Below are 17,649 nucleotides of genomic sequence, written 5' to 3' on the forward strand. Positions count from 1 at the left end.
ATACAACGCCTGCAGTATATACAAGCCTACATGCAAAATTTCAGTAGCTGCAACGGTCTAGGAGGAGTTTGCGTTGATCCAGACGGACATGGCTATTAAAACTCGTCTCGTCGTTCTGATCAAGAATATATATACTTTATATGGTCGGAGATGCTTCCTTCTATGCGTTATAAAGGCAAAGAAATCTAGCATATATTATTCAGACGTTACCTAATACAAAAAAAAAAAAAAGAATAATAAAATTTGTTTAGATACATCAAATACACATGGGTCAAATGAACATTGATGTGATGTATAATAAAATAATTAATGTGTATAATTATTAATAAAACTGAATATGTTGTTCTTTTTTATTTCAGATATGGAATACAAAATATATTTAAAATGAATTACTTAGCAACCGTATGTCATAAAAATAAAATTAGTCCGCAGTTTTTTATAATTGCTTTACTAGTTTCAACGATAAATGTATCCAAACAGGTAAGAAAAAAGTATTTTTATTTCTTTATTTTTATCTCTTTATTCTTTTAAAAGACTGGTTTAGCTTATTACACTTAGTAAATGGCTAACGAAAAGTTGTTTGGTTAATTTTCTTGCTTAAACTCTGTAATCATTTTCGATCATATAAGCTAAATCTATTCTTGATGTGTACGACGGGACAAGATCATCTAACCATGTTTGTTGACTTGACCCACGCCCCTGTGGACCCCTTCGCTTATAATAAACCCAGACCCTCTTCCAGCGCCACTGGTATCAATTTAATTGACATATGGTTGAGGAGGAGTTCTATTTTTTAAAAAATGTTACATATTAAAAAAAAAACTTAAACTAAAAGCGAATTTTACGCACGCTTTTCTCTCCACGGCTCGATATCAAGTGAGCGCTTTTCTACACTAGCCCTCCTAGTGTCTTACAACAATAATAAACCATATGCTATTACACAGCCAAATTATGTGTAACCTAATACTACCAAATTCAAAATGTATTCAATTTAAATATTAACAGCTTTCGACATTTTTTTTACAACAATGTCTTTTCGTCAGTCAGTGCGCTCAAAAAATCAGTTTTCACAAATTTTTTCTGAAAAGCCCTTTTAATGTATTAATTTGAAAATTTTTAAATATATTCTGTATACATTTAACAATATTTGAATATTGTAGCCGATGTCCGTGTGCTCCTCTATAAAAATGATTTAAACCGTGACCAGCATATCTTTGGACTGGATCATCAAAAATTAAAGAAACAAACGGCATTAGTATCAGAAATATATAAAATGTAAAATAACGGTTGAAATAAGCAAACAAAATTGTTTTTGACAATGTCGGCTTCTCTAAGTCTAAAGGTTGTTTTTAAAGCATTAATTTTCGCTTTAAATTGTAAAAAAAAAAAATATTTTACGAAAAAAAATCACGTTATTTAATAATAAATATTTATATCCAAGAAGCTTCTGTACAAATTTCACACCAATCGTGAACACACTGTTTTCAGAAAAATGCGCTTTTAGTTTTAAAAGTACTTTACACATTTAAGTTTTAAAAGTACTTTACACACAGGGCCGACCTTGCTAAAAAATCGATTTTTTGACAATCTATTTGAATATAACCCACTATGATCCGCCGAGATCCTTAATGCTATAGTGCTAACATATTTTATGAAGTCAGAGATAAAAAAGTATTTACACCTTTTCTTCGGCACGGTTACGCACACAGTACATACACAGTACAGACATAGTACTGGTGGCAGCGCTGTCGGCAGCGTTTGAGTAAATCCGATTTATATTGACCGTAACTTGTGTTCTTTATATGTGATCTTTTTATACCCTGCAGCCATAGGGTGAAATGGTAAATTAAAGTCTTCAAAATGTAGGTAACAGGCAGAAAAAAGCTTAAATCTGGTATGTAGACTGGTATGGTATCTACAGTGTTCAAGTTTGTTTCAAATTATTGCGACGCCCACTTTCGTCTTTTTTATCTATAGACACCAGACTATACTATCTATAGACATCAAATGTGGAATGTATACTGGCTTAGTAGATTTTGGGTTTTCAAATTTTTGCCACGCCCACTTCCGCCCCCGCCCCCCGCAGATTTTCTCAAAATCGAACAAAGTTAAAGCCACCAAATTTGGTATGTATAGTAGCATGCGTAGATCATGATTATTTTAATTTTTACCACGCCCACTTCAGCCTTGGTTAAAACCAATTAGCTTTCACAACTTTTGCCTATTAAAATCAAATTAAGCACACTAGTTGTTCTTATTAGTTTCCACCAGCCTACCAAATTTAATTAAAATCAAAGAAACTTGGAAAATATACGCATGAACGTGTTTTACTAAGCAGTACATAAGGCCGGTGTTGACCGTAGGCCAGTTGCGGCGCTAGGTTGCTCGTTGGCTGGTAAGAGTGAGCGAGATAGCAAATGCTATGATGAATGTAAAAAGAATTTAACTTTAAAATAATTTTTACCTCGTATAAGGAAGTCGGCCAGACCACTTACTTACTTCATTCAAATTTCAAACAATAAAATTAGTATGTATTATAAGCTCATCTATTTTTCATATATCACTACATGATATAGTGGTCCGATCCGAATGATTTTCATACTTTATCTTACCCAATAGAGTAGACGTAGCCATATCCGTCCGTTCGTCCGTCCGTCCGTCTGTGCAAATCAACTTCACGCCGCCATCGTAAGAGCTATCGCGATGAAACTTGATATATCAGCTACTTATAACCCGTGTAAGAAAAGTATGAAAATTGTCAGGATCGAACCACTATATCATATATGTAGCTGTAGAAGAAACATTTTCATAAAAATTTGAGTATCCCCTTGAAATTTACTACTATGATAGTATTGGATATAAAACCTCAGATCCGAATTTGAATCTGATCGGATAAATAGAACACAAGTTTCAGTCAATGTGATTCGGTTCAACCGCTGCCGGCAGAGCTGCTTGCTGCCAACTACGTCATCAATAAATCAACAGAGCACATGCATACACACACAGACACAACGTTACATGAACTGTATGTGTATGCGTGCCGCGCTTTGCTTAGGGTATGATGGAAGAAGAAGAAAAAATTGTAGTAAGAAGAATAATAATGTTTTGTTTGTGTATTAACGAATTGAGTTGCAAGGAAAGAAATTTCAAAATGTAAAAATATTATTGCCAAGGACTTCAAGGGTATATATAATTCGGCATAGTCGAAGTTAGCTTCTTTGATATTTTATCATAAATAATTATATTTATCAGTTTTATATACACATTAAGGACTCTGCCGAATTTGATAAAAATCGGATAATTAAATTATATTGCTGTCATACTTATAAACCAAAGATAAAATAGCTACATGCGCCGGATTGCTTTAGCATAAGCTTGAGGTCTGTTCTTTCGTGAACATCATACTTTTTAAAAAACCCCTTTTCTCTTTGACTGCTACGGCCCCCTTGGCTTAGAGTGGTTTTGAAAACATTTTAAATATTTTTTTTTTGTAAGAATAATAAATGTAAAGTTACGATTACTCGCCACTCGTCGCAGTAGCTGAAGTTATTAATATTTGGTGGAGTGCAAGGTGCACTTCTTAATACTGATTTTTATGACATTAAGTAAGTTTACTGTAAGTTGTGCTTGAGTATATGGCGTTACCAAACCTGTGTCAATTGCTATCGGTCATATGCATTGCCCTATATTCTAATAGAATCCGAACGGAGAATTTTTTTGTCTCTGCTAATTTTATAATTCACATGTTTCGTAAGCTCGAGAAATTTAAAATTATTCCACAGGTTTGTTCCAGCTAGAACACTGTATGGATGAGGCATCCATTCAAAAATGATCCAACTGTCTTCAACTGGTGAATAATTTGGATGCGCTTTTAGTCCTTCTTCTTCACCGCCGACTTCTTCAACTTCTTCGTAATTTTCATTCTGTGCTGCCCGGGCTGATTTTTTGAAATCGTAAAAAGCTGCATAGTCATAAGCTATCTGTCAGTATATCTACGGCGAAGAAAAACTTGAAACTTTTTCAAAATCGATCTTGAAGCAAGCTTATACCCCTCATATGTAGTATCAAGGTCAGACAAAAAAAACTCTCAAATTTATTAAATCTAATGGCTTCTTCCTCTGTGCTGAGCTGAGCGCTGTGTCTGTGGCGCTGGTACCGAATCACTACATGTTCACTCCATGCGGCAGGTCAAGAACGTGAAGCCTTCTAAGACGTCTGGTGGTGGAACTGTTGTCAAGCAAGTTGATGGCCAGAGGATTCAGGTGCCTGTCAAGGCGGTCCAGGTGGGCTTTTGTTAGCCTTGTAATTTCATCCGATACCCATGGAATTCCCAGCGTACTGTGGATTTCTGCATTGGACGTCAGAAAGTTGGCATCGGTCATGAAACTCAGGGCCTTATTTTGGAACCTTTGGATAATTTGGCGGCTGGACATGCAGGCTGTGCCCCAGAGTGGGATCCCGTAGGTCCATACTGGCTTTAGGATGGTGTTGTAGATAAGTAGTTTTAAACGTAGCCTTAGTGTGGACTTACGTCCCATCAGCCAGAGGTATTTCTTCAGCCTTTTGTCGAGTATCTTCCTCTTGTCCATGATATGTGGTCGCCAGGTTAATCTTTTATCCAAAAGTAGGCCAAGATATTTTACTCCATTTGCCTCTGGAATAATGGCTCGTCTCATCGTAAAAGTAATGTTCGTCGACTTTTCGGGATTCATCTGTCAAGACAGTGATTTGTTTCGTCAAGCTGTCCTTGCAGTAGACTGCTGGCTACCGATGGTGACTCATCCGTCGCTAGAAATGCCGTATCATCCGCATAAGTGGCAACTAGTATTCTGTGATCCGAGCTGACTGGTATGTCAGCGGTATAGATTGTATACAGAACTGGGCCCAACACGCTACCTTGGGGCACACCCGCTCTGATGTCTTCAATCTCGGACCTCGCGTCGCCACATCTTACGTAGAAGCTCCTCCCAAGAAGATAGGACTCGGTGCAGGAGTCCATATATAGGTGCCGGGAACAGGGATTTTAGCTTGTATAGCAGGCCTGTGTGCCACACTCTGTCGAATGCCTGTTTTACATCGAGGAAGGCTGCCGTACAGTATTTTCTCTCCTCAAACGCTTCCAGAATTTTGCTGTTAATCCAATGGCATTGTTCTGGCGTGCCATGACATTCCCTGAAGCAAAACTGGTGATCGGGGATCATACCGGCCTCATCCATTATTGGTCGCAATCTACGCAAAAGTAGTCTTTCAACTACTTTGGAGAATACGGCCAACAGACTTATCGGACGATAATTGGCGAAATTGGCTGCAGGTTTCCCAGGTTTAGGGATTAGTATGATTTCGGCGCACTTCAACTGCTTCCTCCAGGTCTTCTTTCGAGGAGATCTCAATGCTTGGATCCAGGTTCCTCTGAAGCCAAGATTGGGAGACCTCAACGTTGGTGTTCCGCCTGAAAAGTCTTCTTCTCTTCGAATTGGTGCTGGCTGGCAGGAGCTTGACTCCACAGTGATCTGAAGACAGGTCGAGGTCATTGGAGACTTCAATCCTGCGCCTGTCAATCCCCTTGGATATGGCTATATCCAGAACGTCCGGGATTTTGTTCGGATCCGTGGGCCAGTGTGTTGGTTCACCTGGCGTATGACAGTCAAGTCCTCTATCGACCCACCAAGTGTGTTTAGCGTGAAATCTCCTCCTCTGCTCCCAAGGCTATCCAGCAGATCTTGAAAAAGACTTTGTCCAACCAGATGGCGTGGTGGACAGTAAGCAGCCGCCAAGACGATGTCTCCAGTTGGGGAGGTAACTCTAACCCGAGCGCATTGGGCCCAGGGCTCCTGAAAGGCGGGCAATTCCACATATTTGATGCCACTCCTGATAATGACAGCGGCTCCGCCACTCGCGGTGCCATTGGGATGGTTGGTAGCAATGGTATCGTATGCACTGATGGAGAAGTAGGATAGGGAGGAGAAATGGGTTTCGGAGACTAATAAGACATCCACATATTTTGATTTGAGGTATAGTTCGACCTCAGGTCTGTTCCTGCACAGACCGTTCGCATTCCAAATGACAACATGAAGATTTATTTGCATTGATTGGCCATAAGCTTTCTAATCAACTGTGTCAGAGCTGACATTTGAGCGATAATGCTCTCCATCAATGCCTCAAGCTTATTGATTCTTCCATGTGTCTGGTCTACGACGGCGGGAACTGGGTCTGGTTGCGACTGGGCAAACTGCTGGTTGCCTCCAACCACATTGGCGAAGGTCATGCCAGGTACAATGGTAGGTCCTTTGTAGACCGGATATGGAATGGGTCTCTGAGTGGGCCGCAGAGCTGGCCTTTGCCTGGGCTGGTGAAACTCCTTGGCCTTTAGGTATACCTTGCACCCTTTATATGATGCTGTGTGGTTGCCATTACAATTGACACATTTTGCTGGTTCGTCTTTTGCCTTCGTGCATTCGGTCGAAGAGTGTTCTTGGCTACCACACTTGACGCAGGCATAGACAAGGTAGCAACCTTCTCCTTGGGTGTGTCCAAATCCTTGACAACGGAAGCACTGGAGAACTTCTATGGACCTGCGAGGAGGCTCAATGGCAACAACACAACTGCAAAGTCGTTTTATGTTGAACACGTTTTTGTTGTTGCTGGATGGCTCAAGATTTACAAAAATCATAGACATCGGCTCCTTGGAGTTGCGTCGTAGTCCGTTTTTAATTTGTTCACCTCGAACATTATGTCCTTGAGCACACAGAGCTTCCTTTATATCCATCGGATCAGTGGTGTGATGGAGACCCTTGATGACTATCCGATAGGCACGCTCATCCTTCGGCTGGAACGTCTGGAATCTAACCTGGTTATTTATCAGGTACGATTTTAGCTTGTGGAAGCTTTCCTTCTCCTCAAGGTTGATTCTGACGCGTCCGTCACGACCAGCCTTGTAAATGAACTTATTACTCCTGTTCACGCCACCGGGTGAAGTCACGACAACCATGTTTTCCATCGTAATTTTCGTATTGTGCCAAAAAAAATATTTCAATCGGTCAGTATTTAATTCGCAAATATTTTCTCAAGAAAAATAAATATAATTGTATATATAGGGAATTAATATTTTGTCTTGTCTCGGTGCATTTTGATTTTTGCCTCACAGATCCATCAAATTGACCTAGTTCGTTTAATGAAAATTAATTCCGAGTTTTTTTTCTTCATTGAAAAGTTATCGTCACTCCCAATCCTACTGATCTCAATTTTTCCCATGTTTTTTAAATACTCTTAAAAATTTCAACATATTTCCACATTGTATAAATTTTAATATCCAAGTGATTATATATCCTTATAATTATTCACACAACTGCGAGGAAATTTATAAATCCTTCTGATTTCATTTATGCTATCTATGCTTATTCATTGTGTTCATTAAAAAGAGGAGATACTTTTCCTTCTCACTCCTCTCTCCCTAAATTATACAGTCCACTTACAGCTTCGTTTCGATCTCCTCTCTTGAGAATTCTAATTCCACGAAGTTATTTCTTCCCATTCAATTCGTAATAGCTCAGAGAACACTCTACGATGACTTTTTCCGAATTTGTTGCCGTGTGCGAGGCATTAACGGCGTTAGAGGCTCGCGAGGCCCAGGCTTTAGCTGACGATGTGCCACTCGTCTCTATTAAAATACACTTAGACCAGCTTAAGTCACTTTGGGCAAAAGTCGAGGCAGAGTTTTCACGATGCTATAAAGCCTTGACGGCTCAAAAGAACGACTATAGTCCGAAGCACATAGCTACAATTAAAGCTAAACATGATTATTGTTATATGGTATATGTGCGAGGCGGGACTTTGTTTGGAGAGCGAATCGAGCAGTTGTCCACAAAAATGGCTCCCCCACCAGTCAGGCTCTCCGTCGATTCCACCCATCAAAGCCACACAGTTCCCCCGTGCGAAGTCGAAATCTTTAACGGAGACAGTCTGGCTTGGCCTATTCCGACATTTCGTGATTTGTTTACCGCGATTTTTATCCATAATCCAAGCCTAACACAAGTGGAGAAACTTTACCACTTAAGTTGCAAAACTCGGGGTGAAGCCAGAGCCATTGTTTCTAGGTCACCCTTGACCAATGAAGGGTTCCAGTCCGCGTGGGATAACCTCACTGCGCGATACGAAAATAATCGATTATTGATTATGAGCCAAGCCAAGCAGCTTCTACAGATCCCAGGTGTAACACAAGAGTCTGGCAAAGCGTTGAGAGAATTGCAGACCTCAATTCAAGGTTGCTTAACCGGTCTTGAGCTTTCCGGAGCTCGTACAGACAATTGGGATATCCTTCTTATAGCAATCTGTACGAGCAAAATGCCCAAATCCACCCTTCTGTTGTGGGAACAGTCCGTTCCAAATAAGACCGCCGTCTCATCCTGGGACGACCTTAATCGATTCCTAACTGAACGCCACCGTGTACTAGAGGCCACAGATGTCCTTCAACCAAGCTCTAGCGGCCAGACCTTTCCATCCGTAAGCCGAAAACCTACCTCAAGAGCTCAGGCCTTTTTCGCTCAAGTGCAAGAGAGCTCAGCACCTGATGCTTGTATAATTCCGAATCCTGCGTCCTCCGGTTCTTCCAGCAGCCCTCATGTAAACGTGGGAATTTACTTTGCCTCCACTCGCGACACTGGCCTTCTGGGTACGGCGAGGGTAACCATTCATCATCGTGGCAAGCAGTTTCAAATCCGCTCTTTGATTGATATGACGAACCACTGCGGCAGTTCCAAGCAGTCGCTGTTGTGCTCATGAGAAATCCAATGGTTCCTGCAGGAGCACAACAGGATGCCATCGATGTGGCAAGCAACACCTCACGCTCTTTCAAATCGACAGCTCAGTCGCGTACATCCAACCCAAAAAGCAAATACCCGAAAGGCACCCGCCTTTCATTCGGACTTCCAACCAGAGGTCATCAGCCATCGTGCCGCCTTCTCCATCTGCATCCAAAGTTCCCCCTCCATCTCCACCAGTGTCGTAGAGATCCATAACGCTGCCATCCCCCATCCTTAGACATGTCCAGCGAGGCAATTGCAACTTGTTGCAAGGGGGGCGGTATGTTCACGCCACCGGGTGAACAGCAGAGAGTGAGGGGTAGGGTTTTTTCCAAAACTGAATTCGGACATACTGAGGAGGGTGACGAAGGGTTCTTCTGTAAAATCGCCATATTCAATCCAGTACGAGCATCTAACCCGAACACCCGTTCTTTCGTTGCTTTCGATAATATACCTTTTTTCAACCCGAAACATTCTCGTGTGTGTCGGGACATCAAACATGTAACATAAATAGAAATAAACCGGAATTAATCTTAAACGAAGTTCTCGCGCGTTTTAATTGCATTACTCACTCACCAGACCCCTGCAGAAATTGGCACCCGCCAACCACTTGCGTCTTATTTGGATCCTTCCGCCCCTCCACGAACAACTCCCAATGACAGAGGTGATATCTGCTATGAAAGCCTTGATGTTATCCACCTCGGGAATGAAGATTGGTGGCGGTTTTATTTTTCTCACCATCGCAGTTGGGACCTCAACCTCCGGCTCAGGAACTGGCTCGTCATCAATGTCGATGTCTTCATCGTTGTCATCCGAAAGCAGGGAAAAGCGATTGGTCTCGTCTTGCCCGGTCTTTGCCCTCGGGTCTCTCTTGCGTAAAGGCACTTTCCGCTTCACTTCTCCAGGTTCTGTGCCTGATGAGCTGGAATCCTCGTCGTCGTTTCCATTCATTCTCTTAGGAGAAACCCTCACCAGCTTGACGGTGGTCGGTCGCTTCCCCTCTTAGTTTTTGATTTCGTTCTATTTTTTGCTCCCACCCGCGCTCTCAATTTACAGTTCATAGTTTGTTTTTGTTTGTGTGGTGTTGGTGCTCTCTATTCTTTTGTTTCTCTTTTGATCGCGCTCGCGGCCGTTAACTTCGCGCTGGTGAGTTTTTGTTGTTGTGTGTTTTATTACAGATAAGTACAAATATTCTCTCTTTTTGTTTTCTCTTTCTAATTTGCATATTGCAGTTAGCTTTTGCCTTGCTTTGTATACGTCTCTCTTAACATATACATTTTTCCCATTTTATTTACATATTGATTTATAATTTGTTTTTGTATAAATCAATTATTTAATAATGTCTGTCTGTTGCAAATTTAATTGCAATAATCCCAGCAAGACCAGTGAAGACTTTCTTTACTGTTGGCTGTGTGACAATGTAATGCACTTTAAATGTGCTGGTTAAATGGGGATGCATTTAAAACCCTGTCAGCTGGCGTTCATAAGCTCCAAGAGGAGCTTTTAGCGATGGAGGTTCAATTCAGATGTTCTAAACTTTTGATTGAATCTCCGACGCGAAAGAGGGCCAGGTTTCAGGGCGCGTCCCTCAGTCCGTCGGCACATTAGTCTCTACCAGTTCCGGCTTTCGACATTGACCCTATGTCACCAAATGCACAGCAGCTGATATCGCCCCCCATTTCCCCTGGAGAAAGTATCCCACCTACTAACACGATATCGGTTGTAGTTTCCGAACCGTCCGGGCAAACATCCGTTTCCAGGAATATTGCCAATAAAGTAGTTACAAGAGGAGCTAGTAAAGTGCTGGCTGCTTCAGCTGCTGCTGCGTCTGCTGTAGCCGCTACTGCTGTGCCTAGTACTCCTGTTGTAGTTCCACCCAAAAAGCAAATTTTTATTTCGAGGCTTGATCCCAATACTACTTCTGAAGAAGTCATAGCCTACATCCAGGGCAAAGTTCAAGCAATAAACATTGCTGTGGAAAAGTTCCGTTTTTCATATACTCGGGACATTTCGTCCTTTAAAATAGGTGGCTCCCCAGATCTTTTTGGCCAAATATGTCATAAAGATTTATGGCCGGAACACCTTGTTGTAAAAGAGTATACAATAAAAAAGAAGAATCGGCCTCCGATTAGCTTGCTACCTGCCTCTGTGAATAACGTTCCTTCCGGCTCGTCTGCACCTGTTGGCGAGTCAAAAAACTAATTTCGTCCCTAACTCTGGCCTATCAGAACGTACGGGGACTAAAGACTAAACTGTCTAAACTCTATGTAGATAGTCTAGCTTTTGACTTTCATATTCTTGCCTTTACTGAGACTTGGCTGAAGCCTGATATTGCCGATGCTTCAATTTTCCCCTCATAATATTTAATTTATAGACATGATCGGACTATCCGTAATGGTGGTGGCGTTTTGATCGCTGTTGACTCAGCGTTCTCGTCTGAAATTGTCCAGTCCTCCAATCAGGAGATTGAATTTGTTTGTGTTAAAATTTCGTTTAATTCTTTTTCTGTCTATATTACTTGTTCGTATATTCCACCACAGTCCGACTTGACTTGGACCCTCTCACTTGACTCTTTATTACTGTTGCCCTCCTTGTCACATTGTTTCATAGATGGTCTGCTTGAGTTGTCCCTAACTCAAATAAATCCTGTCCGGAATAGTCGTAACAGATCACTAGATCTGGTATTTGTGTTGGATTCTTCCAACTGCGATGTTTCCAGGACTGATCCCTTAGTTATCCCCGAAGACAACTTTCATCCAACTCTGGATATAACCATTGACCTTCCTTTTGGTGTTATGTCTCGACATAATAACTCGATGCCTCCAACCCGATGTTTTCGCAAGACAAACTTTACTAAACTTAAAAAACTCTTGTTAACTAATGATTGGACATATCTGTATACTTGCACGGATATGGACTCTGCCATTTCTGTCTTCTATAAAACACTTGAGTCGTTCTTTGATGTTTGTGTCCCGCGTGTGACTCTAGGATGGTCTGATAGACCTCCTTGGTTCTCACGTGAGTTATGTAACTTGAAGAACGTAAAATCGAGATGTTATAAAAGATTTAAAAAATCCGGTAAAGCATCGGATTTTTCCCTATATGTAGTTGCTCGATCAAATTTTATGGTGCTGAATTCACATTGCTATAAGGATTATCTTCAGCGATGTAAACATAGGTTTTCTCGCGATCCTAAGCAATTTTATAAATTTGTAAATGTTAAACGTAAGACATCAGTACACCCGTCTTACTTGTCTTTCGAAAACAATAAAGCTGACAATGATCAGGCTATTGCCGACATGTTTGCTGATTTTTTCAAAACAACTTATTCCTCTTCGATTTATCAAACAAATCCTCCATATCCTCATCACTTGCAATCGTCTAATTGCGTTTTAGACCCTGTGTTTGATGAAAGTTCGGTTCTTAGCGTGCTCAGTTCCGTCAAACCAAAATATGCACCTGGCCCTGACAAAATACCAGGCTGCGTATTAAGGTTTTGTGGCCTCTGCACATGTAAGCCTATTCTTAAGTTGTTTACACTGTCCGTCACATCTTCCGGCTTCTAGTCTATCTGGAAGGAATCATATATTATTCCTCTTCATAAAAAGGGGAAAAAGACCGAAGCCTCCAATTATAGGGTTATTTCTAAATCGTCTGCCATACCCATAGCATTTGAGAAAATAATGACATGTCAATTGCTTCATTTTTGTAGCTCTATTATTTCGTCATCCCAACATGGGTTTAAAAAACTTAGATCGACAACTACTAATACTATTAGAATTTACATCTCACTCGATCAAAGGATTCAAGACTGCCGTGCAAACTGACGTCATTTATACTGTTAATCATACTCTGTTTTTATATAGGTTGAACGCACTTGGCATCCCCAGCCTTTTGCTTGATTGGATTCTTCAATATCATTCTAAGCGTACACAAAAGGTCCTCTTTAAGTCTTAATTTTCTAAGATTATCCAAGTGACCTCTGGAGTACCCCATGGTAATCTTTTGGACCCATTGCTATTCACTCTTTTTATAAATGACCTTCCATTGGTAGTGACACACTCTTGTGTGCTTATGTACGCGGATGATGTTAAGCTTTACCTCAGTTTTAAAGACATATTGTCTTCTTGCCTTCTTCAATCGGATCTTAATGATCTTCAGAGTTGGTGTGAAACAAATTTATTAAACCTTAACGGCTCTAAATGTAAAACTATGTCTTTTTATAGATGCACTCCATACTTAGCAACTTATTATCTTAACGACACTGCCTTAGAGCGGTTAGATATTATCAATGAGTTAGGTGTTCTTATGGACCATAAATTAACTTTTAATCCTCATTTCTGCTACAGTTAGTAAAGCTTTGAATGTTCTTGGGTTTGTGAAATGATGGTCAAAAGAGTTTGACGATCCGTACACAACCAAAATTCTGTATCCTTCTTTAATCCGTCCTATCTTAGAGTACGGATCTTGCATATGGTCACCTCAATATGAGACGCACCAAAGTAAAATTGAATCTGTTCAAAAGCAATTTCTGCTTTTCGCTTTTCGCGGTCTAAATTGGGATCGCAATGTCAATTTGCCATCATACTCCAGTAGGCTTCTTTTAATCAATCTTCTTTCTTTAATTAATCGTAGAGTAATGCTTGGTGCTATTTTTATTCATAAACTTTTAATAGGTGAAATAGACTCTCCTGAGCTACTGAACCAGTTAAACCTATCTGTACCCCGTAGACCTACTAGAAATTTTATTCCTCTATCCTTAAAACACTGTAGTTCTAACTATTCTTTGCATGAACCTTTTCGAGTATAGGACTCGAACGGCTCTAAATGTCAGAACATAGGTTCTGACTATGATCAGAAGCCTCTCTTTCCCTTGTGAAAACTTCTATTTTAGCACATTTAGCTCGTAATTAGCTGTAGTTAATCATATTTTTAATTGTTTGTCCGTTTTATTTGTATTTGTCCACGCGATCGTGCCGTCCGAAATGCGGCTGCGCCCCACGGTCGGTCGGGCGGGAGGTGGACAGCACTCTGCTTGGGCTCGCGCGAAACAGGCTATGTCCTGGTGTCGTATGGGCCACTTGAACGTACTTCGCATTGTACGCGTCAACGTCCAGACAATCCAATATAACTCTCATCCAGGCGAGCTTGACGACGTCCGACTGTATTTCGCTCTTGTTCCTTCGCAACGTAGGTCGGATCCAGACGAGCTCGCCGGTGCGCCTCAGTCTTCCGAACCTGTTTAGCTATGCTTTACTCCGAACCCAAGCGAGTTCGTAGATTCCCAGCCGTGAATCGTCCTTGTTCTTCAGGATGGTATTCCGGATCCGTGCCTGCTGAGTTGCGCTATAGTTCGGATCCAAGCGAGCTCGACGACGTTTAGCCTTGTTTCGTTCATATTCTGCAGCGCGGTATTCCGGATCCAGGCGAGCTTGCCGATGCCCTTTGTTGATGTACACATTTAAGTATAAGAACATGTAATCTGTTAATGTAAGCTACAATGTTATTAACATGTTGGAAAGAACAGAACGATCACTGTAACATAACAGTATGTATAAAAAGTATATAAAAGGTATAAAAGGTATATTATATCAATTAAACCAACATTGGTTATGGGCCCAGAACAAGCTCAAATATTGGTTAAAAATCTGAAACTAAAATTCGCGAGTGAATTTTGTTAACAATAATCAGAAAAAATGATGATATCAAATCGAAAAACTTGGTGAAGACAATTACGATGTTTGGAGTATGTCAATGAAAAGCATACTAATTACACAGGATTTATGGAATGTTGTATGCGGAAAATACACATTAGAGGAAAAATCAACTGCAGCTGAGGCTCAAAATTGGGAACAGGCAGACCAAAAGGCATTGGCAAGGCTAATACTCAACGTGAAACCAACACAGTTAATGTACATAAAGGCATGTACAACTTCTTCGCAAGCGTGGAAGAAACTTCGAGAAATTCATCTGCAAATTGGACCAATAAGAAAAGTTCAACTGTACCAAAAACTCTTACGTTTGAGCATGAAAGAGGGGAACAAGGTATCAGAATATGTCCGAGTATTTACAGAAAGAATAGAAAAATTGATTGAGATAGGCATTGAAATTAACGATGATTTAAAGGTAATAATGATTCTGTTAAGCCTACCCAACTCTTAGGAAAATTTTGCTATCGAGACTAGAGATGAGTTACCATTATTTGAAACGGTAAAATTAAAACTTCTGGAGGAAGGAACGAAGCAAATGGTTTACACACACACTACAAAGTTTTCAAGAAAGAATGCCGTGGACAAGGAAAAACCAAAAAGACAGTCAAAATTTAACGGAAAATGTCTTTACTGTGACATCCCAGGGCATCGTGCATCCGACTGCCAAAAAAAGCAGAGAGAGAGGAAACAAAATCAAAAGAGCGAGACACAAGATACAACGGCCTGTTTACTCTTGAACTACATGTCGACGCAGCCAGTGACACATATATTGAGGCACCCGGTATAGGAATTGTGATGTTGCACACAAACAAAGGTAAATTAGAGATGAACAACGTTCTGTATGCCCCTTCTCTACAAATGATTTTATTCTCGGTGAGTAAAGCAGCGAAATACGCTTTAACTACAATATTTAAAAATGGAAAAGCTATGGTACAAAATAGTTTGGGTAAAGTGGTTTTAGAAGCAACACAAGAAAATGATTTGTATGTATATATTGATGGTTCAAAAAAAGAAACTCTAAATATATTGGATAGTGCGACCCATACAAATATTTGGCATAATAGATATGGACATCTTAACTTCAAAAACTTGCAGCAATTAAGTGACAAGGAACTAGTTCACGGTATGAAAATAAAAAATTGTTTCAATAAAACTAATTGTGAAACATGTAATTTGGGAAAAATATGTGCACTCCCTTTCCCATTAAAAACGGAGCGATCTAGAAAAAATGTTTTGGAACTAGTGCATACGGATGTCTGCGGACCGATGAACGTAACATCATTAGCTGGTAATCGATATTTTGTAACATTTATCGATGACTATTCTCGAAAAATCCACATTTATTTCATCAAAGCTAAGAGCGAAGTTTTTGACAAGTTTAAAAAATTCAAAAGTTATGTCGAATGTCAAACTGGTAAGAAAATCAAAGCATTGAGGAGCGACAACGGCACTGAGTATAACAACGGGAGTTTTTCAGCATACCTTGAAGAAAATGGTATCAAGCGTGAATTAACCGTACCCTATACACCGCAACAAAATGGAGTTGCCGAACGTGCCAACAGAACAATAGTAGAGATGGCTAAATATCTATTGACTCATGCAAATTTGGAAGAATTTTTATGGGCTGAAGCTGTGAATACTGCAGTTTATTTGCGAAACCGATTTCCTACAAAAGCCTTAGATGGACATACACCTTTCGAATTTTGGAAATGTCGCTTACCGTCAGTGAAGCATTTTGGATGTCGAGCGTTCGCTTTGGATAAAACAAATAAAAAGAAGTTCCACTCAAAAGGAAAAGAGTACATTTTTATTGGTTATTCCTCTGAAGCTAAAGCATATCGTCTTTATGATCAAGAAAAGCGTATGATTGTTGAGCGACGTGACGTGAAGTTTATAGAAAATGAATTCCAGAACAAAGAATTTAAAAATTTTGATCTTTCAGACAAAAACAACGATTTCGTGACAAGCATTATTCGTCTCGAGCCGCACGTCCCAATAGAAGAACCAAATGAAGATCTTCAGGAACCTATATCGCCAAGGTCAGATATTCCTCCAAACGACGATACGGACTTCGACGAAGAGGAGGATGAAGATTTTGTCACTGCGAGTGATGACAAAATCACAAATCAACAACAGGATCTAGAACCGATCCAGAGAACCGAAGAAGAGACTACACAACGAGGACCAGGAAGACCGAAAATTCTTCGTACTGGTTTAGCTGGTAGACCAAGGAAGCAATGTAACATGCTTCATCAAATTAAACTTGAGGAAGATATAGAGACACCTCAATCTGTATCAGATGCACTAAATGGACAACATGCCAAGTTCTGGCAGGAATCGATGAAACATGAATACGACGCATTGTTGGAAAATAACACATGGCGTATAGTAGATTTACCGCCTGGCCAAATGGCGATTGGATCCAAATGAGTGGCTAAAGGAAGTGGGCGGCAGCTAGGAATCAACTATCAAGAAAATTTTTCTTTTTTCTTTCGAAACTATTAAAATGCTGTTTGCTATAGCTGCGGAGAAAAATCTTTACATACACCAAGTTGATATATCCAATGCTTACCTCAACAGTAATCTAGAGGAGGATGTTTACATGAAGCAACCGGAAGGTTTTGTCAACGATTCTTACCCGAAAAAGGTTCTCAAGCTACAAAAAGCACTCAAACAGAATATTGTTTCTATTAGAAGAAGAAGATATTAGAAGAGAATATTGACCAATATATAAGCATTTCAAAAAAATTAAAGAATACCTAAAGCTCAGCACAGAGGAAGAAGCCATTAGATTTAATTATTTTGAGAGTTTTTTTTGTCTGACTTTGATACTACGATTTTGAAAAAGTTTCAAGTTTTTCTTCGCCGTAGATATACTGACAGATAGCTTATGACTATGCAGCTTTTTACGATTTCAAAAAATCAGCCCGGGCAGCACAGAATGAAAATTACGAAGAAGTTGAAGAAGTCGGCGGTGAAGAAGAAGGACTAAAAGCGCATCCAAATTATTCACCAGTTGAAGACAGTTGGATCATTTTATTATTATTTAGTATTAGGAAGTGCACCTTGCACTCCACCAAATATTAATAACTTCAGCTACTGCGACGAGTGGCGAGTAATCGTAACTTTACATTTATTAT

At 40.2% G+C, this 17,649-nt stretch overlaps 1 protein-coding gene across 1 annotated transcript in view; it reads left to right on the plus strand.

Annotated features, from left to right (window-relative positions):
- Positions 1–382: 382 nt before the first annotated feature.
- LOC26530226 (NPC intracellular cholesterol transporter 1) overlaps positions 383–17,649 on the plus strand; it is a 165,382-nt gene continuing 148,115 nt past the window's right edge. The window contains exon 1 of the mRNA XM_047009564.1: positions 383–480. Coding sequence (XP_046865520.1) covers positions 385–480 — 96 coding nt within the window. The 5' untranslated portion in view covers positions 383–384. The remainder of the gene's footprint in view (positions 481–17,649) is intronic.

The sequence above is a fragment of the Drosophila willistoni genome, assembly GCF_018902025.1.
Source record: "Drosophila willistoni isolate 14030-0811.24 chromosome 2L unlocalized genomic scaffold, UCI_dwil_1.1 Seg168, whole genome shotgun sequence".
In the NCBI taxonomy this organism is placed as follows: Eukaryota; Metazoa; Arthropoda; class Insecta; order Diptera; family Drosophilidae; genus Drosophila; species Drosophila willistoni.